The sequence below is a fragment of the Phoca vitulina genome, unplaced genomic scaffold (genome assembly GCF_004348235.1).
Source record: "Phoca vitulina isolate PV1807 unplaced genomic scaffold, GSC_HSeal_1.0 scaffold4, whole genome shotgun sequence".
Lineage (NCBI taxonomy): Eukaryota > Metazoa > Chordata > Mammalia > Carnivora > Phocidae > Phoca > Phoca vitulina.
In genome coordinates, this window is record NW_022589707.1 from 1,744,248 (window position 1) to 1,772,120 (window position 27,873).

At 39.7% G+C, this 27,873-nt stretch overlaps 1 protein-coding gene across 4 annotated transcripts in view; it reads right to left on the reverse strand.

The window, feature by feature from the left end:
* Positions 1 to 27,873, reverse strand: part of CNTNAP2 (contactin associated protein 2) — a 1,915,205-nt gene that overhangs the window by 663,022 nt on the left and 1,224,310 nt on the right. For all 4 annotated transcript variants that reach the window (XM_032401131.1, XM_032401133.1, XM_032401132.1 and 1 more), the window contains one exon: positions 5,442 to 5,561. In XM_032401131.1, the coding sequence (XP_032257022.1) occupies positions 5,442 to 5,561 (120 nt within the window). The remainder of the gene's footprint in view (positions 1 to 5,441; positions 5,562 to 27,873) is intronic.

The following is a 27,873-nucleotide window of genomic DNA, read 5'->3' on the forward strand; positions in this document are numbered from 1 at the left end:
TTCTAACTTCAGAACAGATCTAAAATGCATCTCTGTCTCATCACTTAAACTGTCACCACTCTAGTTCAAGGAGGAGACAATGCTTCCCTGGACTTTGACAAAAACTCCAGAACTGGTCTCGGTGTTTCCACTCTGCCACTCATGCCCCCCACCCCCATGGTAGTTTTAAACAAGACCCTTTCATTCTCCTGCTTAAACTCTCTCCTCTTATTTATTTGTTTGCTTTTTTAACATGTGTTTTATTATTAGTTGTGAAGGCATTTAGCATATCCACTTATTCTCACATGGCACAGTTCCTGATGCATAGTGGATATATAAATAAAAAAATACCTGGAAAAAAGGATCCTAGAGGTATGCTTAAACGTTATTTTCTTTTCTATAAAGACTGAAAAAATTCACAATCTTTGGGAATTTTTTTGGTGTATATTATATATTTTTAATTAAAAATTTTCCTTGCGGTAATGTAGATGAAACATGCAGTTGTGATAAATAATACAGAGAGGTCTCTTATACCCTTCATTCACTTCCCCCAATGGTGCCACCATGCAAAACTATAGGACAGCATCACAATCAGGATATTGCTGCTGGCACAGTTAGGACCCTAAACACTTCGGTCATCACAAGAGTTCCTCATGTTGCCCTTCTATCACCATGCCCACTTCGCTCCCACCCCCATCCCTCCTTAACACCAGCAGCCATTAATCTGCTCTCCATTTCCATAATGTTGTCTTTTCAAGAATGTTATATAAACAAAATCAGATGGTATGTAATCTTTTGAGATTGGATTTTTTTCACTCAGCATAATTCTCTGGAGATTTACTTATTTATGCTACACTGGATCAATGGTTCATTCTTTTTTATTGTCGAAGAGTATTCCATGGTATGGATGTACTAAGTCCGTCTAACCATTCACCTGTCGAAGGGCATTCGGGTCCTTTCCAGTTTTTGGCTATTACCAATAAGTCTGCAATGCTTATCTGCATACAGGTTTCTGTGCAACTCTGTCTTCATTCCCCTGGAGTAAATGCCCGGCAGTGCGATTGCAGAGTCATGTAGTAGGTGCATGTTGAGTTTTTAAAGAAACTATTGTTGGGAATTGGGGATGAAAATAAGGATGATTTGCAAGAGGCATTATGAAGAAGAAATTGAGAATGTAAAAAAAAAACAAACAAAAAAACGGCTGAGATGACCAAAAGATATCAACAGGTTAAAATTGTGGACCGAAATGAACAATAAAATATTCTAAAAGGGATACACGTCAAGTCCTCCCTTATGATTCAATATGAAACATAGTGAGGATAAGGGATATGTTACTTATTTGATAATGTTAAACAAACAAAACTTGGAGACATCAGTTGACAGTAGTGTGGTCATGATTATTTGGAGGAACTTCTTGTCCAAAAATCAAGGGAGACTCCCTTCTTCTTGTCAGGCCCTAAATTAATTGTGTTTTCATTTCTTTTGTTTTATCTTTTAAATTAGTAACTGAATTGAAAGTTTAGGATTCCAAAGAAAAGATCTGAATCAGAAGTAATTTTCAACAGTGTCTTTAGTTTCTACCTAAATCTATATCAGATATTACTTGTCAGGGAGGTTCCTTCCCTTAAATTTTTCACTATATCTGTACAAGTTTAAAGTTCTCCCCCATCCCACCCCACCTGTAGGAAGAAAGAAAAAAAGGCTGATCAATGCCAAGACTTTGCTTCTTCCCCAGAGAAGATGTCTTGCTCCCATTTTTATTTATTTATTTATTTATTTATTTATTTATTTATTTATTTATTTATTTTTTAAAGATTTTATTTATTTATTTGACAGAGAGAGAGATAGCAAGAGCAGGAACACAAGCAGGGGGAGAGGGAGAGGGAGAAGCAGGCTTCTTGCCAAGCAGGGAGCCCGATGTGGGACTCGATCCCAGGACCCTGGGATCATGACCTCTGAGCTGAAGGCAGACGCTTAATGACTGAGCCACCCAGGTACCCGCTTGCTCCCATTTTTAAAATATGTGATATATTCAACAGTGATAATACCCAGTTACATCTGGGCCACTGAGAAGTGGGACAGATCTATTCTTTACTAGAAAAGTCATAAAGTAAGGTGTATATACACTTTCTCATGACATACAGTGATAGATATATCAAGACTTCATAGAATTGTTCATGCTGTCACTCCTTCCCCTTCTTCAACATCTATCTCTTGGAACTGCAACAGCCCAAACGAAGCTATGTGGTACCATACTGTCCTATGATGTCAAGTTCATGTTCTTTCCAGATGAAGGAAGGGTTGATGGGTCGTAAAAGGCCAAAGAATGCCTGCTGGCCTTCAGTGTCCCTGACACACTGGTGTTCATAACTATCTTGAATGATAAAAGAAGCATATTCTACCTTCAGAAAGTGGTACTGTACTCTTCACTGTCCAGACTGCACTTAGAGTATTGGCTTAAAATATAATCATATTTTGGGGCGCCTGGGTGGCTCAGTCATTAAGCATCTGCCTTCGGTTCAGGTCATGATCCCAGGGTCCTGGGATCGAGCCCCACATTGGGCTCCCTGCTTAGCGGGAAGCCTGCTTCTCCCTCTCCCACTCCCCCTGGTTGTGTTCCCTCTCTCGCTGTCTCTCTCTGTCAAATAAATAAAATCTTTAAAAAATATATAATCATATTTTTTATATATTAGGAGAAAAAATTCAAGATTCTTATAGATTAAAGCAAGTTCTCACAGATTATATTTTAGTTCAACTAAGATTAAAATGAAGATCAACAAGAAAGTACCTGAGCGCACTGGCAAGTCCAACAATCAATAAACTCTTAGATCAAGCTTTCTGGTAAGCGGGTTTCTTCTCTGGGACACACTTAGAGTTCTTGGCATGGAAGGATATTTTTGGGAGGATAGCTCCCATGTTACCATTTTCTCTACACGCCTCCCATACTATATTCCTGTCCTCATCATTCCCCCTTCTGTTCTAGGCCATGCATAGCTTCCTGATGTTGCTGGAAGTTCTCCACAGGGTCTGCTTACGCACAATGCTCTTCAGGGTTCTCCCTTTGAGCAGCACAATCCTATTTCCACTTTGCACCTATGTCTGGGAATGTCACTGGAAAGACATGACTGCCGATTGACCTGTGAGCTGAACCCAGGCACTCCAAGGTTTCTCATCCTTCCCCTGTCCTTGGAATGGGGTTCCACTTGCCTTTTTCTCTCCTGGAGGCTGCTCCAAGGACACAGACTTGTGGTGGTGGTGTGGTGTTGAGGACGCCTGTATGGTGTATGTAACTGAACCCAAGTGAGGCCTCTTTATATACTGTTAAGATTATGCTGCCAGCAAGACAAGCCTCATATATAAGTTCCCTGTGCTTATTAAAACTGCCACCTACCAACCTGGAGGGGCCTGTCTCTTTCTTGGGTCTCTCCCTGCCCTCTGAGTACAGGGGCTGGTTTCAGATCACACCCATGAAGTTCCCTGGAGGGTTGTGAACCAATAAACTGCTGAATCAAAGTCTTCAGCATAGAGACAATTAGTATGTATGGAAAACAAAAGCAAAAACAAAAAACTCCATAAATAATTCCAAAGCATTGCCTGATTTAAGAACCACTAGCCCCCCAACCGATTTGTGTTTGAATCTTACCTAAATAATATAAGCAAGGTATTTAGCTGTCTAATCCTTTAAAAAAAATAATGTTACTCCCGGGTAACATTTACTGAAAGTTTACCATGTGTCAGACAATATGGGAAGAACCATATGTATATTATTTTATTTCATTTACATAAGAAAGCTATGCTGTAGATATTATTATTAATCCATTCATAGATAAATATACTGAGGCTTATTGGGTTTAATAAAGTTAATCTAAGGTGCCCATGATTATATGCCTGGTGACTGATGGAGCTAGGATGCAAACCCAGGTAGTCTAAGAATTTATCATGGTACCTGACACAAAGTAGACAGATCATGCAGTAATCATCCTAAGTAGCGTCATTACTGTTCTAATCAAATACTTCAGGAGTTTCCATCAAATGCTGATCCTCTCCTGGAGCCAGTGAATAGTACATGCCTCACACTCTTCTACTTTGGAGGATAAGACATTACTAAGTGTCTGATGGAAAATCTGCTCTTAGAGATCTGTATATTTTACACATTGTGGGAGTTTATAAGAACCCACAATTTCATTTCATAACCCCGAAATTTAATATGGAAGTGAAGAAAAACCAGGTTCTCTTCTGATGTAGAAAATTCCAGATACATATCATGAAAACTGTGGGTACTGCCAGAATGGAATTTCCATCCACAGAAAGCCTCCTTCTGGGTACGTGCACCCCGATGTTTATAGCAGCAATGTCCACAATAGCCAAACTGTGGAAAGAGCCAAGATGTCCACTGACAGATGAATGGATAAAGAAGATGTGGTATATATACACAATGGAATATTATGCAGCCATCAAAAGGAATGAGATCTTGCCATTTGCAATGACGTGGATGGAACTGGAGGGTGTTATGCTGAGCGAAATAAGTCAATCAGAGAAAGACATGTATCATATGACCTCACTGATATGAGTTCTTAATCTCAGGAAACAAACTGAGGGTTGCTGGAGTGGGGGGTGGTGGGAGGGATGGGGTGGCTGGGTGATAGACATTGGGGAGGGTATGTGCTATGGTGAGCACTGTGAATTGTGCAAGACTGTTGAATCACAGATCTGTACCTCTGAAACAATGCAATATATGTTAAGAAAAAAAAAAAAAGAAGAAGATAGCAGGAGGGGAAGAATGAAAGGGGGCAAATCGGAGGGGGAGACAAACCATGAGAGACGATGGACTCTTAAAAACAAACTGAGGGTTCTAGAGAGTAGGGGGGTGGGAGGATGGGTTAGCCTGGTGATGGGTATTAAAGAGGGCACGTTCTGCATGGAGCACTGGGTGTTATGCACAAACAATGAATCATGGAACACTACATCAAAAACTAATGATGTAATGTATGGTGATTAACGTAACAATAAAAAAATTAAAAAAAAAAAAAAGAAAGAAAGCCTCCTTCTGTTAACTACAGGGCCCGGGGAAGATCCGGAGGGGTCCAGAAGCTTCCCCTGACATGGGCAGCATGGACAGTCGAGCAGTGATACTAAGTTCTTCAGTCTAGGTTACTGGTGGAGGCTGCTCTGTGGGCCACAGCTCTTTCTGTGGACTTCCCCCTCAATTTCACTTTCTGGGTTTTTCCCCTACATATTCATATTTTAAAATGTTCAAGTCAGAAGGTAGACTTTAAAAAGAACAGGTTAGAAGATTTTATTGCTTCAGAAATACATTTCACCATTTTCCTGAACAAATCCAACAATATTTAGCTTATTACATGTTGTGACAAGAACATGGCGCAGAAGAAACTTGAGTGGTACTGTTCATGTTCAACATAGAGAAAAGAAATGTCCATGAAACATAAATATGGCATAGTTACCTGTCATGTTGCAGTAGACTTTCAGAGGCCCCAGAGGTCCACTGCCATCAGGATCTATCCAGTAGTAATTTGACGTCTGGCCCAGGTGTTTGTATGCTTCACAGGAAGGCTCATAGATCGCTAGAACAGAACAGCCTACATGAGCACAGTGCAGAGCAAATGGCTCCCCAGATGGGTGCCCCAGCCACATCCACTACTGGCCAGCGCTGCTGAGCAGTATATCCTCCTGTTAGAGCGAGTGTTCTTTTTCTCTACATTGAAATTCATGATTTGGTTCTTACTCTATAAGTATTTCTGACCTAACAAAGAGAACAAATTCCTGCTATGGCTTTATAGGTGGGGAAAGGTCTAAAACTATCAATACATTGTAAAATAAATGTAATGTTTGTTGCAATAGGGCTTAGATCATTGAAGTGATATTTAATCTGTAGTTATTTATAGATACCATCTCCTTATTGTAAGGGACTTTATTTTGAAAGGACGTAAGTATTGGCTGTTTTGTTGGGCTATCAACTAAGAGAAAAATCTCTCTCTCTCTCTCTCACACACACACACACATACACACACACACATACACACAAGCATCCCCTCCTTTTTTTTTGCATAGATATTATACATTTCCCTCAAACAGCATGAGATTTCTAATCTTCCTTTATTTAGGAAAAAGGAAAGAATGTCCCTGCTTCATTTTGTTACAGGTATTTTAATTACATCCCATCTAGTTTGTGTAGAAGGCTGCCATCAATGTAATTAAATTATAGGTTCTTTTCCATTCTTTTTCTATTTGTTCCCATGCTCCTGACACATTCTCTTTTCTCACAGAGACTGCATCTGGTTTCCGAAGTACAAAATGGACATTTGCATATCTCCTCTGTTGTTACAACTTCTAGAATACTACTGGGAAGACTTAAAAACAGCTCCACAGTGATATTTATGATAACTTTGAAAGATCCACTTTACAAAACCGAGAACTATTTCTGGTAAAGAGCTATCATCGGATGCACACATAATCTAGTCTTTTGGTAAACAGCATTGGAATTCACACTGCAACCTGTGGTTCATTAACGGCAGGTCAGATTCTGGGACCTCTCTTTTCCACCTTCCGCTTCCATGTTCTCTGTGTCTCCATTTGGCTGCCCATGGTTTCCTCTCTCTCCAAAGAGGGTAGACCTCAAATTCAATTTCATGTCAACAACAACATACTAGGCTAAAACAATTCTCAAATTCTTTGTTTTACTTAATCCTCTTTTCCTCCCTTCCTTCCTTCTGCAAATACTGAGTACCTACGATGTGCTGAGCAGGGGATTAGGCAACGCAAATACAGATGTGAGCACCACAGATAAAGGACCAGTAGGGTTTGTTCACTAATTATTTTGGTATTACTCATGCATAAGGTGCTCTGGAAGGGGATGCAGATGGAAAGCTAGGCAGAGCTCATGTGTCTTTTGTCCAAGTGTGATGATTAATATGCCCGATTTCAATCTCCCAAGTCTCTTATTTGGATAATAAGCTATGGCTGCTCCAATTCTGAATGCTATGCCAAGTAATATACTGCAATAAAGGGCAGGGGGGAAGATTTTTAAACTCTAAGCAGGAAGATGCTATAATTAGATGTAGGTTTTAGAAAGAAAACTCCTATAGAAAAACAATAGATTTTAGGGAAGTGATTCAGAAATTCATGAGCACACACAGGCTGTCATTGCCATAGGCCAGGTGAAGGATGACTATTTCCATATGAGAGTATGAGGAAGGATGAAGTAGATGGGACTGATTCATGTGTTTTTAAAATTAACTGGGGATGGAGACCAGGTGGGTGTAGGTAGTTAGGAAGAAAGAGAGTACAGAATGACCTTAACTCACAATTTCTAACCGCCTTACTAATTTTTTGCAACCTCTCTCCAGATAATTGCAATTTTTGTGTGTAGCTCAAAATGATCCAGAATGTCAAGTTAAAATTCTAAAGTTTTCCTTTTAGTCCCTTTGGGCAATCTGTCTTTAAGAGCTTTCATTTTTCTTTTTAAAATATTTAATCATTAGTCATTCTCTTTCCCCCCTGCAAACACCCCATTTTCCTTATTATCCAGTATCTGGTTTACCACAATCATACTATGAATTGGCTCTCCTATTCAAATACCTCTTCACTTCTCACCAAATTATGCTTTTCAGCCAATGTTAGTCTAGTCCTAAAACGTTACTTTCATTATGTTAAAAAATATGTAATGATTTTTCAGTATCCATGATATTATATCCCAGATCACCATCTATGCATACAAGACCTTCCATAATCCTAACAGATGTTTCCTGGTTTGGGTTACTTGCCCACATAAACTTGCACACTGGTCAGGCCCCTTTTCTGGGGTCACCTTTATCTGCAATACACTACAAACCTCTTAATCTATTAACCTTCTCTACAAGAGTTAACTATTAAGGCAGGAGTGCTAAGAAACAGGGTTCTGTAATCCAACAGACTTGGGGTGAAATTCTGACTCCACAAAGTACTATTATGTAACACTGGCAAAGTTGCCTCATCTCCTTTAGCCTTGTCCGGAGAATAGGTATCAGGTATTTACAATGTAGTAATGAGAACTGGAGGACATAACAACATTCATTGCTAAACTACTGTATCTGGGACATGGTAAACATTTAATAGGTGGAATTTTTATGATTAATGTAGTAATTATTAATTAGGTCCTCCTCACAGTCCTCCTTTCTTAAAGAGACAGTCCCTAGTCAATATACTCATCTTTCTGTACAGCCCAGGGCACTCACTGCTCCTCTCATGTACTTAATACCCGATTATAGTCAGTTGAGGATTTGATTGACTGTTGTTGATTGAATTTCATACATGAAAATTTTATTTCCTAACAAGACTGTGAGTTATCTTGAGGGGAGGGTCTAGAATATCTATTTTTCTTTTCTACTCCATATAATCTAACATCGTAGATTTTTTTTTTAAGATTTTATTTATTTATTTGAGAGAGAAAGCACAGGGAGGGGAGGTAAGATGGAGAGACAGCAAGGGTCTTTAAGCAAACTCTACACTGAGCAGGGAGCCTGACGTGAGGCCCAAGCTCAGGACCCTATCTCAGGATCCCATGATCACAACCTGAGCTGAAACCAAGGGTCCGACGCTTAACAGAAGTGCCACCCAGGCGCCCCAAACATGGTAGGTGTTTAAGGAGAGCCCGTCAGAACTGACGAAAGCATGATCTGACGATAAGAAGTGTAGGTAACTGCTGCACGTCTAAGCAAGCATATAAACACCCTAGAGAGGGCTACAGACCCTAACTCAAGTAACTGACAAGAGCAAGGGCTGACGGCTTGTAGACGAGGGAGATCTGGGTATATAAGAAGCTCTCCTTTTTTTTTCTTCAAAGTGGGACAGTTATTCTGCTTGACTTTCACCCATGACAGGCCTACTCGCTGCTTTTGCCTCATCAACACAAATGGGAACCCAAGTATTTCAGTCCAAACGGTATCATGTGTGAAAACCACCTGGAGAGCTTGTTAAGACAAGCCTGTTAAGATTCCTGGGCCTCACCCAGAGATTCTGATTCAGCAGAGAATGTGCAGTTCTAACAAGCTCCCAAGTGATGCTGCAGCTGCTGGTCCTGACTGTGGTTTGAGAGGCACGGATCTAATCCTGGAACAAAGCTAACTCCGGAAGGGCGGGCTAATTATTTATATTTAGATATAAGTAGGAAAAAGGTAGGACACCAAAAGGCAATAGAGTGAAATTTTAAATAAAATAAGTCCGGACTGCCACTTCACTTCACTCAAAATAACGAAAAGGGATTGGGATACAAAACCCTAAATAAAAATACACGCGGAAAGAAATATACTTGGATGAATGCACCCACACAGTAACAGTGGTTATCTTTGAGCAGTAAGATTATGGATGATTTAAAACGTCGTACTTTTCTGTGTTTTCCATATTACTTTATAATGTGCATAAGTTATATTACGATTAAAAATACACTTGAGAAATACATATCTGGAATAATGGCAAGGAGGTAAAATGGCAAGGACACCTGGATATAATGAAATTGCATTAGTTTTATAACTGAGTAAGGAATTAAGAGATTTTCATTCAAATCTCCTTTCTGTCATTTAAACGTGGAAACTCCCCTTAACTTTTCATTTTCTTAGCTGTGAAGCGAAGGCAACACTATCTCCTTCAACTAAGTTATCGTGATGATTAAATGAAATCACACGCACTTTGTAAACTAAAAAGCATTGAGTATATTGACATTTTAATGCAGAGAATGAGCTAACCGAAGCATTTCCCCTGCATGCCTCAGCCAGTTAGCTCTGGGCCCAGTGGAGGGAGGCATAGCTGGCTTGCACAATTTGTGTGCATTAAACCTGAGGAGATGACAGTGCCCAAGGGCTAAGGCGGCAGCCAGTGAAGAAGTGTGCGAGCCATCATTGGTGACGGAGTTTTGCTAGTCCCCTGCTGAAGAACAGAGAGGCAATTGGGCTGATGGGGAAATAAACAGACTCATCAAGTTCATTGATTTATTGGAAAAGTAATTTTTCTCTGCTGAGACTTCTAGTACCAAATAAAAGGTCTCGTATTATTGTACATATTCGTAAATAAATCTCAGATGTTCAGAAATACTACTATTGAACACATCAGATTGAATTTCATAGCATGTAAAACTCCAAAAGATGGGGAATCCTAAGTCTGTTCTTCATTTTCATTAAATGACGAGTGTCGTCTGTGTGACATCACACTAGGTACAGGGAAAAATGACAAAGGACCACTGTGTTAGGTTCACAGGGCTCCTGTAAATAACCAAGCCTTATGCACTGAAACAACACGAACTTATTACCTTACAGTTCTGGAGGTTAGAAGTTTGAGGTGGGTTTCACTGGGCTAAATTCAAGGTGTCTGTAGGGCTGTGCTCCTTCTGAAAACTCTGGGCAAAAATCCATTTGCTCACCTAGCTCAGCTTCTAGACTCCACCTCATTCCCTGCTCATTGTCCTTGTGCCATGTCTCCATCTTCAAAGCCAGTTCTTCCCACACTCCATTGTTCCGATTCCCTGATTTCCCTGTCACATCTCTTGCTCTGTTTTAAGGAGCCCTATGATCACATGTTTTAAGGAGCCCACACTCCATTGTTCCGATTCCCTGATTTCCCTGTCACATCTCTTGCTCTGTTTTAAGGAGCCCGATGATCACCACCCAGATCATCCAGGATACTCTCATGTGACGGGCCCTCACTTGATCATAAAGTCCCTTTGCCATAGATGGTAACATATTTACAGGTTCCACAGATGAGGGCAAGGACAACTGGGGGAGCATTATTCTGCTTATCACAACTATATAAAAATTGGACTGCACTACTTAATGAACAGACGTTATTAAGCATCAAATGTGTTCCTAGTATTGTTAACAAAAGAAGTATTAAACAGAATAATAAAAGATGGAGGCATAAAGTCAAAGGTTGATACTGAACTTTAAAAATCCATATGGCCCTGGGCTTACAACCATCAGTAGAACACCAAACAGCACGTGCATGCTCTGCCCCCCTAGCCCCAACCAAGGGCGAGGAAAAACGCTCCCCCTGCTCATGTGCAGATGTGGCATGAGACATCAGAAGGATGGCCAACTCGCAGGCAGAGGGGCGAACCAAAGGTTGAAGAGCCAAGCTGTGCAACCGGTTTCATGTTCTGGGAGAGGAAGCACAGTTAAGGAACGGTCAGCGCGGGGACAGAATATAAAGGAGGAACTCCACCCAAGGAGAAGCACTCTCAGGAGTCTGAATTGCTGCAAAATATGCGAACAGAAAGAGGGCCAGAATACAACAACAACAAAATGGCAATACATTTAGGGAGCCGATTTGAGTGACTTTTTAAATATTTCAGGGCAGTGGTATTTATAGAACCAAATTATAGGGAAAGGAACTATTTAGTGGAATTGGGTGGTGACCACATCATTGTAGGAATTTGAACATAAAAGCCAAAATACAATAAAAATTGCTGGAGATCGCTAAATTCGTGAGGGAGTTTTTGTTAGGATGTGTGAGATAGATTCATTTTTTTAAAAAAATGTGGATATTTCTAATTATCAAAAGAACTTAACACTTTTTGATGAATTTTGGAAAAGGAGCAAATAATATAAAAGAAAAAGATAACACCTTGTTTTCTTGCCCCCGGGAGCAAATTTGGGTGAGCCTGTATTTCGTTCTCCTTTTGAATGCCAGGCCCCTCTTCTTACCTCCGTGTAGACCTCCTTCAATGGTGTGAAAAGTTAATGTAACTGCACACAATCCAGAATACACAATGGCCATATTCTATGAGCCGTTGTCAGGTACTCATTACTACCTCTATGCCACCATGAAGTGAGCTCTAAATTCTGATGGTCAATCTTAGATTCTTGAGAATCTAAAAGCAACAACTTTGCCTGTGAATGCAACTTCACCAGCCCTGGCTAGACTCTGATTTAAAATAAAACAAAAAGAAAAAACAGTTTCTTATATGGCAAAAAAAGAAAATCACTTTCCATTACTTTATTTGTATTTTTTATTAATATTTGGAAAATGTATTTTCAAATGTACATTGGAGAGATCTTTCAAGTCTTTTGTGGGGCGTACAGTTATGAGTGATGCCCATTTATTGTCATCATTTTTCTATTAATTTATACTGGCTATACTATAAATGACTAAAATCTGTGTTCTTTCATATTTGTCTTCCCTGTTTTTCTTACAGCTTTGAATATGTAGTTTTTGATGTATAAATATATTTTGTTATTAAATATATTAAGATTTCCCCTTTAAGAACTTTCCACAGCTCTTAAGTGTATATTATCTTCCATTTATGACAATAAGATCTTGAATACCATACTAAGTAGTGGTTAAGACATACACACACGTGATTAAAACACTAAGGTACCTGGGAATGGAGAAGAAAGCACAGATCAGTGATTCCATACCATGGCTTCTATTTTCACATAAACACTGGTGATTTAAAAAGGATGTTGCTATGGGTTTAAATATATCCCCCACAAAAGATGTTGAAGTTCTAGTCCCCAGTACCTGGGATGGTGACCTTATTTGGAAATAAGGTGTTAAAGATAATTAAGTTGAGATGAGATCACTACAGTAGGCCTAATCCAACTTGACTTACAGAAAGGGGCCATTTGGACACAGAAACAGATACCTACAAGGGAAGACAATATAAAGACACAGGAAGAATGTCAACTGCAAGTGAAAGAACATCTGAGGCCACCAGAAAGAAGCTATTAGAGAAGTATGGAACAGATTCTCCCTTACAGGCCTCAGAAGGAATCAACCCTGCAGATACCTTGATTTTGGATTTCTAGCCTCTGAAACTGTAAGGCCATACATTTCTGGTAAGCCACCTTGTTTGTGGTTCTTTGTTACAGCAGTCCTGGGAAACCAATACAGACACATAGGTGCCAAGTGACTTGGCCAAATTGGAGTTTTTCCAACTTAGAGATGATGTGGAGGTCTCTCCACCATGTTTTACTACTTTAATTTTAAGAGAGAAATATCTTCCAGATAAAACAATTATTTTTGGCTCATATGTGTAAGGTCTTATTCTGGGTGCTCTGAATAGTACAAAGCAACAGTTCTCCAGAGCTTTGCTGATGCTGATGAGCTGAGGAAGGCTCTCCTTGACCCTTTCTACACTTCGTAATTTGAGATAGGTGTGTAAGTATATCTGGCATATATCCTTCCTGTTATTACCTTCTAAAGCAGATGGATCTCTAGAAGTGGCCAAGGATGAAACATGTTAGAAAATTAATCACAAGTCAAAAATGAACATGTACATAAAGGTTATCTTTGGAACATCATAAGTAGTCTTTTCCTGATTGCCCAGAAAGGGAAAAGTTCACTTCTAATGATTTGATATAAAACTGAAAAGAAGCATAAAATAATTTTATAGCTCATTTGCTAGTAAATGCTGTAACATGACATTTTGGGTATTGATAGTTTATGAATGTCCTCACTTTCCTGCTCTCTTATAGTGGAGGGACCATATACTTACTACAGATCAAGACCAGGATGCTAACAAGGGAGTTTGGTTTACTGGAGACCCTACTCTTCACTTAATAAAGTCTTTTAATGGAAAATGTGGATGTACCACAAAATGATAAATAGCTGTTCTTAGCCCCTGAAAGGGGCCTGGGGCATATGTGAATTGGTGACATTCAGAATAGGATGATCTCTGGGACCTTCCTTATGCTGATGCCTTATAATCATTAAGTCACCTTCTGATCTTAATGTGTCTTTCAAAAATAAGTTTATCTACTGGAATGAGATATTTCTCATTGAAACAATGAAACTGATTTTCTGATCTCAATCAGGCTCTAATGAATTTGGTTGGAGAACCTAGTTTTCCCAGAATCTCATTATTCCTGTTAAGGTAACTATTTGTGCACAACCAAGCTGGAAATCCAGAGGGGCAGCAGTGGCCTTGAGACCTCCCCGCCCCGTAAAAGCTCCCTAATTCTAAGACCATGCAATTATTTTTAATTAGCACAATGTAAGCTGCACAATACCTAGGTCCTCATTAACACGTGAATATTAACCTCACATGTTCTCTGTCTCTTCGGAGTTTTTTTTTTTTTTTTTTTTTAGTTTGAATGAATGCCCTGAGTAAACTACATTATATCCCGGAGGAGCTATTGTCTCATAATTGGCGCAGAGCAAATGGTGGTGGTAGAGTGTGGGTTTAAAAACAGATATTCTGCATGCTAATATTATGTCATGATCTTTCCATGAGTGCAATTTCTGTATGAGATGTTACTCATTATCATCCTCTAATGGATTCTTTCACCTGTCCAAGTCTCAAGGGAAAAGGGTAATTTAGAAGGGAAAAAAAAGAAAAAATTTTGATTTCTTGTTAATAAACCAATAGCTTATATTTCTTTACTTGACAAGTCCTTCAAGAAAATTTTGGAGATCAAAGTAAATCTACATTTATTTTTTCCTTTCTACTCTCTTACCCACATCCACCCCATTTCTGCCTTTTGTTTGAGTCTTCTCATTCTTGGTTTTAGCTCCAAAGCACTACTTTAAAGAAAACAATAATCCCAAACTTGGCAATGCTGGTCACAAAACCACAACTCTTTGTCTCTATATCCTCATGACTGCCATATTCCTTGGTGATATTAATGTCCATACTTGATACTCTGTGACCTTCACTCCACAAAACATAAAATTGACTGTTTTTTCATGACTCAGTCTGGAGAAGCTCTACTAGTATTTTCTTCATTATTGCTTTTAGGTTACAGAAGACTAAGATGAGGGGCAAAAACTTATAAAACCAAGTAGGCGTGTGCTACAAACTCATGCTTTCTCTTTTAATAGGTCTCTACAGCAAAGCTCAACAACCCTATTGATCACTAGCTTAGATCTTATAGACACTGGCTATGGTTATCTCTTGCTCCATCTACTCAATCCTCTATTCTCATCTCTAACCTTATCACTCTCATTTTCACTCTGTCCCAATAATGAGACTAAGAACATTGATCCAAATGTGTTAAAAACTGTATATACTCCTTCAGTGTAACCTACACAGGTCCTTTTCCTTTTCCCATTGCTAATTAATTAATTAATTTTTACATTAGTAGTACTAGATCTGGTGCTATGCCTTATACTAGAAATAAGTAAAATGAATGAATCATAGATCCTGGCTCTGAAGAATTTGCTGTCTAATGTATGGCATCGATGTGTGGAGAAATAAAATACTATATAACTGGATGAATGTTATTTTTAAAAAAAAGATATAAACAAAGTACCCAAACACTTTAGATAAGGGATTGGACAACTTAAGACAGTCTGGTAAGGCTTCATTTGTGAAGTCACTTGGAGCTGAGTCTTAAAGGATGAGGAGGAGTTTGCCAGGAAGAGGAGAGAAGGACGCTTCTTTACTACTCCTTTCCAATGCCATGTTACTTCATGCCAGTCTTCTGACACTTTAAGAGAATTATTTCCTCGATTTTCCTTCTCTTTTTTTCCCATTAGCTCTATCTTCTTTGTTAATTAGCACCTGTCTGCTCTACCTTGGGTAATGGGAGTGGGGGGAATATGCATGCTGCCCTCTACTCCTGTTTTATCAATCCAACCTAAGGGAACTTCTCTTTTTCAGCACTTACACCTGAACGTCCTCAAGTCAGAAAGTTATCACTTCTGCCTCCCTTTCGAGAATGCCGCTGATCACTATGCTGACTTTGACTAAGTCCTCCTCCTCTGTGATTTCAGTAGACTTGGTCACTGTTGACCATCCCATCCCCTCATGGAAACTTATTCTTCTCTGCCTTTATGTGTCCTCACACTTGTCTCTCTGACCTGCTGACCACTCCTTTACTGTCCTGCACTGTCGTTTTTCTTTTCCTGGCCTTTAGAGAGAGCTATTCTCTGAGGCTTGTCCTCAGTGCTCTGTCCCTGCCATCTGCACAGAAGGATTAGTTCACTATTCCAAGACTTTTTACCTAAAGAAAGGCAGAGTCAGGACTGAGACACAGGAATTCTAGCTACAGAATCTCTGCTCTTAAGCTATGCTGAATTGCTTATACTAATCTCATCATTATATTTTTTACTGTTTTTCATATTTATATTTACTACTTTTACCGTTTATACTCTTATCATTATTCCCAAGAAAAAGGTGCATTTTGTTCTTATTGTTGGAAGATAGTTTGGGAAAGAGGGTGTGTTTTACTAAAGTAGAGTCTCCTGAAGGAAGAGCAGATTTTTAAAATTAATATCTGTGTATGTGTGCTGAGGAAAAACTATGGAGTGTGAAATTCTCCAACTGTTTTTAGCTAAACAAGACTCAGTTTAACAAAAAACAACAACAAAAAAACAAATCTGGCTCTGATTAGAAAGCACTAATTCTTTTGCAAACTTCAGTCATTTTGAGTAAAATTGTCCTTGCAATTCAAATAAAAACATAACTGTATTTTACACTACTTTACAGCTAAAAAATGTTTTACTATTGTTTATCTAATTTAATGAATGAGGCAGTATGACTGATTTTAAATGCCAAATGAAGCTGTGGGAATTCAATGAGAAAATAAACTACTGAAAAATATGAGTACTGAAACTTGAAAATGAAATAGATTGACTGTGTCCCCCAGTGAGTCATACTTCCCTCCCTTCATGCTCTTGCATTGTCCCCTGCCCCCGAAATGATTCTGGATCTGATCATGTGACTTGCTTTGGTTAAAGGAGACATTAGCAAACATGACATGAGCTTAGGTCTATAGCATTGTTGGCCATTTGGGCTTATCGTCTCTTGCCCTTGAGAACGCTTCTGATTCCATGGGAAGAAACCTGAGCTAGCTCACTGGAGACACATGGCCCCACTGAGAGAAGGATTAACTATGAGACTTGTGAGTAAGGCTGGCACAGACCAGCCCCAGGTGAGCTGCCATTTGGTTGCACCTGCTTGAATTACCCCTGGTGGGACCAGCAAAAGGAATGTCCAACAGAACCTATCCCATGCTGCTAACTGTTATCATGGGCAGATAAAATTCTTTTTGAAGCCACTGAGTTTTAGGGAGGTTTGTGAGGCTGAAAGATAACAGACGAGTCACACACTCAAAGACATGTCTTCTTGGCTTTGATTATTTTACTAAGGTGGTATCATACAATGTACAACCCAATTTATTCAACATTGCCTGTTGAAGGTCTTCGCTTTGTTTCTAGGTTTTGCGACTCTGGCCATACTGCAGGGAGTATCACTGAAGTTCACCCGATTCGCAGTAGACAGACTTCTGGGTGAGGAGTCGGTGCTGATGTCATGAGGCTCAGAAGGCACAGACAGTGCTGAGGGCCCAGGAGAGCTTTAAGGACCTGGCAGATGTTTTAATCTTTAATTTCTTTTAAAATTAGAGGAGAAAATGAATAGGAATAGGATAATAATGAATCCATTCTGGATTATAGTCATCTTTACATCAACACAGTTATAAAGTATATTTTATATTTTCTATGTGTGTGTATTTAGTGCAGGAAAAATAATCCATACAGGTAAAAAGTACCTAAGGCCCATGAAAGTCATACTGTGACCCTGGAAATAGGTCTTGTGTTTTTTTTTATTTCAATAGATATATCAGGATTGCTTTCTGAAAGTCTGTAACAATTGCCATTTTTACTAGAAATGAAGGAAGGTATCCTTTTAACTTCTTCCCATCAGTAGGTATTATCACTATTGGTTGCCACTCTGATGGATGCTAAGTGGTCACTCACTGCTACTTACTTGCACTTCTCTCAATGGAGAATTGGAATTTTTTTCCGTAAGTTTACTGGCCGTGCAGACATGTTCTTCTGTGGACTGCCCATTCATCATCTTTGTGCAGTTTATATTTATCTGAACTCTTTGTCTCTGTCATAACTGCTGCAAACATTACTTGCCAATTAATTATTTGTAGAGTGACATTAGCTAAGCAAGTGTACCACCCACAAGTTTTGTATTTTTACGTGTCCTAGATTGCCTGCCTTGGTTAAGATGTCACCCCAAAGCCTCTTTTGGACAGGGACTCTCCCCAGTTTTTTTTCCAGGATTTTCAATGTTTAATTTTTTACATAGAAGTCTTTGATCCCAGTAAGCTTTACATCTAAACTTTAAGTGATAATTATCATTATTCTATTTATTGTCATAAACCTGAAAAAGAAGACAGATACGGTGGGCTGAACATAGAATGGGAAGAAGGGAGTTTGTGTAGTGTCTCTGGAGTTATTTTCTATGATAAAAAGAAAGGAGTGAGTTAAATCACATGTTTTCAAACTGGGTCCCATGTAATCCTGAGGCTCACAGTGGTTCTTTGGAGACTTATATAAAAAAAGAGAGGACTGTTCCCTAAACAGTGAGGATTTAAGCTTCATAGAAATCCTGTCAATTACTACTGTATTTTATGTGTCAAGATTTCACCTATGACTTTATTTGAGGAGGGAAAATGTCTTGGGGGAAAACCCCTCAAAAACCCTGGATTAGATCATTCTTATCATTATTACATGATTTTAGAAAAGAAAGAGAAGGAAAAAGAAGAGAAAGAACAAAAATGGGGAAAAGCTTCTATATTGATCTTTATAACAATGGTACAAGATAGGTATCCTTATCCTCAGAGGCAGATCCAGGATTTCCAGGGCCTGAAGTCAATACATTTTACAGGTTTTCTTTAAGAAAAAAGAATATTTGAATACAAATGAGAATGTAGTTATGAAAACGGGCTGTGGGAGTGCACTTGTAAGTCATTCTTAGACCACGATGCCAGCAAAAACTTAATAATCTACAGAAATGGTTGCATAAATACAGTCACTAAACCCCAAACTACTGTATCCCCAACTTCACTTCCCCTCAGCCAGACAACAAAAATGCTGGAGGCTGCGCCAAGGGAGGACAGTTGGAATAAGAAGAGACTGGGCTCCTTGCAACTAAGATACTTTGTCTGCTTTGTGTGAACAGATGTGAACCCACCCTACACCAGTGACGGCTCTGAAGCCTGAGCTCTACCAGCTTCAGAGTGAATTCCCAGTTTACAACAGAAGAAACTAAGGCTCAGAGAGATTTAGTAATTTATCAGAGTCACACAGCTTGTTGGCGAGTGTAAGCCTGGACTCCAACAAGTGCTCTGGCCCAGGTTGTGACACTTCTGCTGTCCAGCCTGGACTCTTGGCGTCCTGTCTGCTCTTCGTGGGGCTTTTTACCTCTGAAGAGTTTAAATGTCTCACTGAACAGATTGTTAATTGAAGAAGGAGGAGGTGGAGGAGAAGAAGGAGAAGGAGAAGAAGAAGAGGAGGAGGAGGAGGAGGAGGAGAAGGAGAAGAAGGAGAAGGAGAAGAAAGAAGAAGAAGAAGAAGAAGAAGAAGAAGAAGAAGGAGAAGGAGAAGGAGAAGGAGAAGAAAAAGAAGAAGAAGAGGAGGAGGAGGAGGAAGAGGAAGAAGGAGGAGAGAAGAAGGAGGAGGAGGAAGGAAAAAAGATACCTATCTCCTTTAAATGATAAAGTGTATGGTAGGTGGGGAATCATTCTTACTGATAAATGAGTTTTGATAATTAGGCTCTTAAAGCATTGGGCTGTAGCCACTGTGCCAGGGAATTCTATTAGACATCACTTCTGTGCTAAGGCCATTTCGAAAATTAAGATATCCAGGGGAAAAACACCTGATAGTCGTTTTTCACTCTTGGGGTTTAAAACCCCATATGGACCTGAGCCCCCTGAAATTCTGAAGAACCCCCTGAAATTCATGAAGCTGGCTCTCCATCATAGGCATGCCCATTATCATGGCTACAACTGTATTATCCTGCTTGATTTTTCTGTCATCCACTCAGTTGCTGGATGATTTCATTTAAATGGCGAGTGATTAAGTAAGATACCATATACACAGTACCTAGCGTTTTTCCATCTCTTTTTCCTTGGCAACCACAGAAAGGCCAAACTCGTTTTAATCACTAAACACAATATAAGAAGGATGGAAAATATTCTTTTAAAAAGTTCTATGCATTCCAAGATCAAATAGAAACATATTGAGTGTAACCAAAGTTCTGAATAATTCATGCTCTGCTCACCTTACCTTACTGTGCACAACTGAAAATTGGCCATATTGATTTCTTGCCCAATATACAGTGAAACCTCATTTATCTGACATCATTTGGGAATGAGCTGTTCATAGAACCACAGAATTTCAAAGCTTGAGAAGACCTTGGAGGCATCTAATCTATTTCCCTCATTGTAAATAATCATCATAATTATAACAACAGCAGCTACTTGAGCTGTTATCATACGTCATATCCTTTGCTGAGTCACGCAATGCGCCATCAGTTTTTCATAGTACTCCTATGAGGTATGTATTATTCTTTTCATTTTACAAACAAAAAAACTGAGGTTTAGAGAAATTAAAATAATTCAAGACTACATAGCTTCAAAGTCCTGAAGCCAGGATTGAATTTAAGCCCATGGCGTCTATTCTTAGCCACTGTATTACGCTACCTGTAAGAGTCAAAGGTATCAGATGTCTTGCTTACCCAAAGTCACCCACTGACTCAGTATCAATTACTAGACCAGAATTTACATCTCCTGACTATCTGTTATCACACTGCCTCTATCTGATACAAACTTCAACATAATTGGATCTTTAACAGAAATGAACTGATGAACTATTTTCATTCCTTTAAGCATGAAAACTCATTTTATTTTAAACATTTTCAGTGAAAATCGTTCTGAAAGTTATTGCAGTTTTCTGCCTCCTTAATCATACTACATTAAATATAATTGCCATTTCTTGCTGACTCAGTTTTCATGATTAGGTGCATCAATCATTGGATTATGTTGTAACAACACGATACTCTCATGAAATGATCCCAGCAAACTTTGTTTCATTGACTTGTTGGTTTCCCTTTTTATCAGCTATGAATCCTTACTGTGTTATGACTGGGGATGCCATGCTGCAAAATCTCATTGCACTTCTTGTCCAGACACACTCAAATACGATTACTCTGAATACGTTATGGGTTGGGAAGCAATACTGGCAGGCTTGTTTACATTGGGTGTTTGAAAAATGAAACAAAACAAACGTGACCTCTAGGTTAGAGTCATCTTCCTTTAGGAACGATGAAGTTGTGTTCTGGAGGATAAAGTGAAGATAGCCAGAGGAGGCCAGGGAAAGGGCTACAAAAGCAAAGGAGTTGGATGTGCAAAGCCTCAGAGGCCAGACTGTTGATTCTACCACCATAGGGTAGTGACTAGAGTCCAGAGTTCAAGGTCAGCGAGCAGGAGCAGTTGAGACTACAGACAATCAGGGACCAGGTTTCAAAAAAAAAAAAAAAAAAAAAAGCCTGGTGCTTTAACTTAAGGACTTGAACTTAGGCTTAGAGTAATGAGGAGTATTTGAAGGGGTTTAAAGAAAACCGGGTGCAATGATCCAACCGTATGAAAAGTTCCCTTTGGCTATGATAGGAAGACTGGACACAAGAAAGCCAACAGTGGAGGCAGGAAGATCAGCTATGAAGCCATGGCATGGATTTGAGATAAGATCCTCTCAGGAGAGAAGTATCCTCACCTCTGTAATGAGAAGGGAGGGATGACCAATCCCTGAAACCACTTCCTGCTCTAAAACTCTGTAATTCTGTGGCTTATAATTTGTCCTTTAAACATGATCAGTGCTGGGGCACCTGGGTGGCTCAGTCATTAAGCGTCTGCCTTCGGCTCAGGTCATGGTCCCAGGGTCCTGGGATCGAGCCCCACATCAGGCTTCCTGCTCCACGGGAAGTCTGCTTCTCCCTCTCCCACTCCCCCTGCTTGTGTTCCCTCTCTCGCTGTCTCTCTCTCTGTCAAATAAATAAATAAAATATTAAAAAAAAAAACATGATCAGTGCTATGCAAAGAAAAACAAGTTTTGACTTGGTGTAACAATCCTCATCTCTACTTGACTGCAGCTGGAAGTTGATATTGTCACTACACTGGAGTTATAAAGCAACTGTAGTTGGCCTTTAAGGCTGTTCTGACATTATTTACTTTCCCGGTCTGTACAAATGTTGAGATTTACGTTACAGGGGGTAAAATGCAGTACAGGTCAGCATTCCAGAATCTCAAATTTGTTTAGCTACCCTGGGATATTCTGAGATTATCCTAGTGGGGCACTGGTAAGTGGCAGTGCCATTGTTAGTCCTGGACTCTGACACCACAACAGTGTGACACTTGCCTGGCTCCCCAATTTATGCACTCTGTAAGCCAGAATGCAACATTTCACCCATGGTGGCTCAGCTCCCTGATCTGCAGAATGGGGCACATGGTAACACAACCCCCTGGAGAGTTTTGTGAACACAGTCTTGTACTTACTGAGTTCTTTATAAGTACTAGCTATGATTATGTCACCTTTTATCTTCCCAAGGACCATTACTCTGCAAACGAAAAGAATATGTAGAATACTACTAGGATGAGAAGTTAGCTTACATTTTTAAAAAAAGATTTTGTTTATTTATTTGAGAAAGAGAGAGAGAGAGAGAAAGCATGAGTGGAGGGGAGGGGCAGAGGGAGAGGGAGAAGTAGGCCCCTACTGAGCAGTGAGCCCGACACCGGGCTCAATCCCAGGACTCTTAGATCATGACCTGAGGTGAAGGCAGATGCTTAACTGACTGAGCCACCCAGGCGCACCTAACTTATATTTTTTGATGTATATATGTGTGTGTGTGTATGTGTACACACACATATTCTTTGAAGTAATTAAAGAACATATTCACTTATAATTCAGACCTAAATTTGTAACCATTCTTAAATAGAAGATACATCCTGGGTAGCCTAAGATCAACAGAAAGGCCAAAGCTGGCATCATGCACCTCTGTAGAAGAGTTCTATTGAGTGACAGCTCAATAGAAGCTGTTTTCTGAAGAAAACAGAATAGTTTTAAAGAGTTTTAACTGTTCCAAAGTTCTTACACTGAGCTGAAATTAGACCCCTATAATTTACAACCACAGATCCTAATTCTTCCTTTTGGATACCCAGAAAAAGCCAAATACTTCTTTCTCATGATATAGCCTATTTTTAATTTAGTTGTATGATTCTTTGAAATTAACTTAAGATTTAACCCTCATTAAAACATAAGGAGCTCTTAAGTGCTTTGAATATCAGTTACTTGTAAGCAGGGCTAACCCTAAGTAACCTGTAAAGTCCTTCTCAATTACCTCCAATTGCCCCCTAATACCACCCCAGGGCACTCCTCCACAGTTGGTGTATTTTCCTCCAAAATAATTCTTTCCTTCTTCCAGATTAGCTCCACTCACCACCAATAAATCTCTAATTAGCTCTTCACTCAGTTCTTGAGTATTTGCCAGAGAGAGAAGTGATCTGACAAGTTAATTCACATCGTGATGTGACTGGCCAGACAATTTTCTTTGGGCCTTTCTTGAAAAGCTGTGTTTGGAAGGCAAAGTACTGTTGCTCACTGCTGGTAAGTTTCAGGCACCAAGGCACACAGATCAAGGGGGATACTTACAGGTGAGTGGCTCCCCCAAGCAAACTGCTGCTAAGCCACAGAGGGCCAAGTTGTGAGGGCCTCAGCACACTGAAAACCCAGTGTCAGGCTGAGAGTTGTGGGAGAGTAGAGGAAGCCTGTGGAGATTACCAAGACATGGAAGAAAATAGATTCATGAACCATCTTTGTTTGTCATTGTCTATTATCAATTCACCAACTGGGAAGGAAGACCGATATTTACAGAGGGTAACTAGGGAAGAAGAAAAATGCATTCCCTCCATTAACTTTAAAGCCTTTCGTTGATGAATAGGAAAGTAGGAAAAAGAGTTAAAATATCAAGGGTGGGGGAAGAACTGGCATAAGATGATATCAGGCATTTCAGTTGAGAATTACAGAATTTGTTTTTACTCTGTTTTCCCCCTGGAAGCATCAAAATACAAACGTCTCTAAAAAAATTTCAAAGATAGAAACACAATTAGTTTTTTACTGACTTAATAACAGAGCTACTAACACTGTAGGGGACAGTTGGAAACAGTCTGAAAAAGATATGTCCTTCAAATCGTTGTCAGCAACCAGGAAATTTTCACTGGTCAACAACCACATTTCACTTGGCATCCTTAAACCACTGCTTGACCTTTAGGCTACCTTGATTTTGATTTTCTTACACTGATCATTGTTCAGTCTGTGTTGTCTTAAATTTGGCTTTCATCATCTTGAGGAGTTGTCTACTGAAATATCTAACAGAGCTTATGTACATATTTGTCCAGAAAATCAGAATCAAAGAATCATCGCTAACTTACTTTCCTGGGAGATTTATAGAGAGGTCTGTGAATAAATTTCTTGAAATTCGTATCAGAAAAAATAATGAAAGAAATAGAAAAAAATATATATTTAAGAAAGCTTTTATTAGCATCTAGCATGCTACATGCAATGTTACGTACTATGAGGAAAAGAGAATAAATGTTAAAATCAGTCCTTCCTGTTGGCGCACTTTACATAGAATCTATCTGCAGAGTCAAAGCCTAAACTAAGTCCGTCCAAAACTATGTAACATGGATTTCTGGACCCCTGGAAAGCTGAAAATATATTACAGGAGTTATATATGTTTCTGTGAAAATGTTTAAAGTGTTTAATTTTTATCTGTAATTGAATGAAAACCCTACCTGATCTAGACCACCACTCTATAATTAGGTCATGCCTACACTGTGTCTGCATTGGAGATTTCTTTAGTGCAAAGCTATGGCAACTGTTACAGGCTTGTTAAAAAAAATGGCAGAAGTGGCCTATCATAGGTCACATTATGGCATTTTGGGGAGAACCTGTTTGATAGTAGTAACACATTTACATTGAGAATAGATATTTGCTTTGGTGAAACATTGTGTCACAATAAATTAATGTTGATCACTTTGAATTAATTAGTTTTTTCATTGGGTTTATATTTAAAAGTTTTTCTTTTATGATTTTATAAGAGCCATAAAGCACAAAAATTCATCAATAGCTTTTTGCTTGTTAATGCTCAAGTGACAGAATAATTAAAATAATTTAATTCACCATTGTGGGTATGTGTATATATATTTTTTACTTATTTGAAGAAGACTGGTAGAGAGTGTAGAGGTCTGATGCCACCTATTAAGAAGGTATAACTGTTTCCTATATGGGGGTCAAGGCTGGACTGGAGGACCAGCATGTTCTTCCAAGTTTGGGAGTCTACAAAGTCCTGGCCAGGAGTTGTGGAAGATCGAAGAAGGAGCTATCTGTGTGGGCTGGCTAGGTTTTAATGGAACAAGGCACACAGGAACCCGGCTGGATCTTACTGAAAAGGCTTGGATTTGGAAAGACAGGAAGGAAAGGGGAGAGGGTGTGTATTCCTGGATGTGTGGATGAGACCTGGACTTTTACCGGACTTTAGAAGGAAAGACTTGGTGGGAGGGGAGCCCTCATCTGTGGGAACAGGTTACGGGCAGTTGGAGGCCAGTGCCCGGACCTGGGAGGGAGCAGCAGGCTATAGGGGCCGCTGTGGGTCTTGAAAAAGGAAGTGACTGGATTGGGTGGGAGCTTAGGCCCTTCAATGTACTGGCAGAGGATTTGCGTACAGAGGCATTCAGAGACCATAGTCTTGGAAGAGCATGAACACAAAGACCAGGAAGTGGAATCCTCTTAGGCTTTCTTCCTACTGTGGGTTAGAATTATGTATTACTGTTGATTTTGTTTTTTCTCCAACTAGAAAGTAAGCTCCCTAAGGGCAGGGACATTATCTGTATTTACTCACTGCTGAATTCTCAGGACCCTGTGCATGGTAGATGCTCAATAAATATTTGATAAATGAGCAAATAAATAAAAATATGTATGAATTTAGGCAGATGAATAATAAACTGGAAAGAAATTTCCAAGAAGGAACTGATTTTTAAAATGCTCAGAAAAGAAACATGATATTTTAGTCGTTATCTTGTAAAACGTAATCAAATGTAATAATTAAAAAAGTTATCTCAGGTAGCCCAGTTCATGCCTGGTTGAGTCATAGAAATGCTCAGATTCTCAGATACCTGTCCCTTCCCCTAGTGAGATGAATGTGTGGGGACCTCCCTCTTCTCTTCCTGTCTGGTTAGATCCTCCTTTGTGTGAAATGCTATCACCAAGGCTACTGGAACGGCCTTCTGATATAATAAACGGGATGATGAAGAGAGTTAGAGAATCCTTTTTTCTCCTGGCAAGGCCTGTCTTTAAGCCTCCTACAATATACTGCCTATTTAGAAAGCCTATTTCTGCGGATAGAGGGTGAATATTATCAACCTGTTCTATTTGCATTCCTATCTCAGTGCTCTCCTCCCGTCCCCTGCCCATAGAAGCTTTGGGATAACTGAGGAGAAAGTCCTGCAGAGACACAAGGGGCCAGAGCCCATTCAGATGTTCTAAAAAAAAAAAAAAAAAGTTACCTCCATTACACACTCAAGATTAGAGCTTTAGGGAAAGTATAAACCCTTTATTTATCCACAAGCAGGACCACCCAAGAAACTGAATAATAATTTCCCAGCAGTTATCCTAACTTGAGGAATTTTTTTTTCTTTCTTCTTCCCTTTACAAATGATAGTCTATTAAAACCGAAGGGACCCTTAGTCTCCCAGATTATCCTGTGCAGCTCCAGATATTACAGGTGAGGACATGAAAACCCAGCGGTGGCCGGCGGCATGCTGACTGCCAGGTACTCGAGACTGGAGCTCAGACTTCCAGCTCTAGTTTCCAGCCATCAATATTTTTTCCACTGTGACTTTTAACTTCTACTACTTTTTTTTTAACTGCTTGATTTTCACACAGCTCTGGTCATCTGTTGTCAGTGGGTCTTCACTGAGCTATGGGTCAGTATTCAACACCCCACTGCATACTTACTCAGTGCTAGATGTTTGGACAAGGTGCTAAGAGGTGGGACTGGCCTGTGGGGACAGAGAGGCCCTGGGCTTGCAGTGCCCCCTGAGAGTGGCTGATGCCATGGGGTTTATGTAACCAAGGGGGCATCATTGTTCAAGGTCTCTGTGCCTGAAATCTGTGAAAATCCACTTTTGTGTAAGGGAAAGAAAAGCAGCAGAAGGAATCATGAAGAGGCACACATGAGGTATTTCCGGGCGAGGATAACAGAGTGAAACTCTTATCACAAACACATTTCACCTTGGCTCTGAGTGTCAGAGTGAATTATCACTTGTTATCACTGCCCTTTGAAATTTTGATTCCTAGCTCTTTCTTCACCTGGAAGCAAGTTGTCTGCACTTTCAACTTTATAAGTCTTATCTTTGAAATAAAGGTCTAATTTTTATGAAACCCATAGGTTTTGCATACCTGCCAAAGACTCGGGTTTTAATAATTCGGTAGGGAACTGTCAAAGGTGTCAGTCACTTTACAAAACCATCAGCCTCAAAATCCCTCAGGCATTCAGAATTTTCTGACTGCTCTATTTCTGTTCTTTGAAAGGGAACTCCTGGCTCATTCGTTTGTACCCTAAGGAGGCCTGAGCCAGATGAAATTGCGCTCTACCTTTTCAACAAATAAAATTCTAAATGGTGACAGACCAACTGATTTAAGTAAAAATTTCCATTATTACCCAGTCTTATAAGCTCATATCAGGGTCTTTCAACCTCGGCACCCCTTGACATTTGGGGTTGGAAAATTCTTTGTCATGGGGGCTGTCCTGTGTTTTGTAGGTTTATCAGCATCGCTGGTGTTTACCCACTATGCCAGCAGCATCCCCCTCCTCAAATGTGACAACCACGAGTGCCTCCACATAGTCAGATGTCCCTGGTTGAGGACCCCTGCCCTACACAAGGCCTAAAACTCAGGTTGAGCCTCTCTGCTGGCAGGGAATTGTATCTACAAGCTGGGAAGTTAAGGAACACTGATCTCTTTGAACCCCTGAATGGTTGGCTATCATAACAGCTGTGCTATTAGGGTCCCTGAACCTCCATTTCTTCAGCTGTAAATGATAATAAAAATGAAAGGCTATAA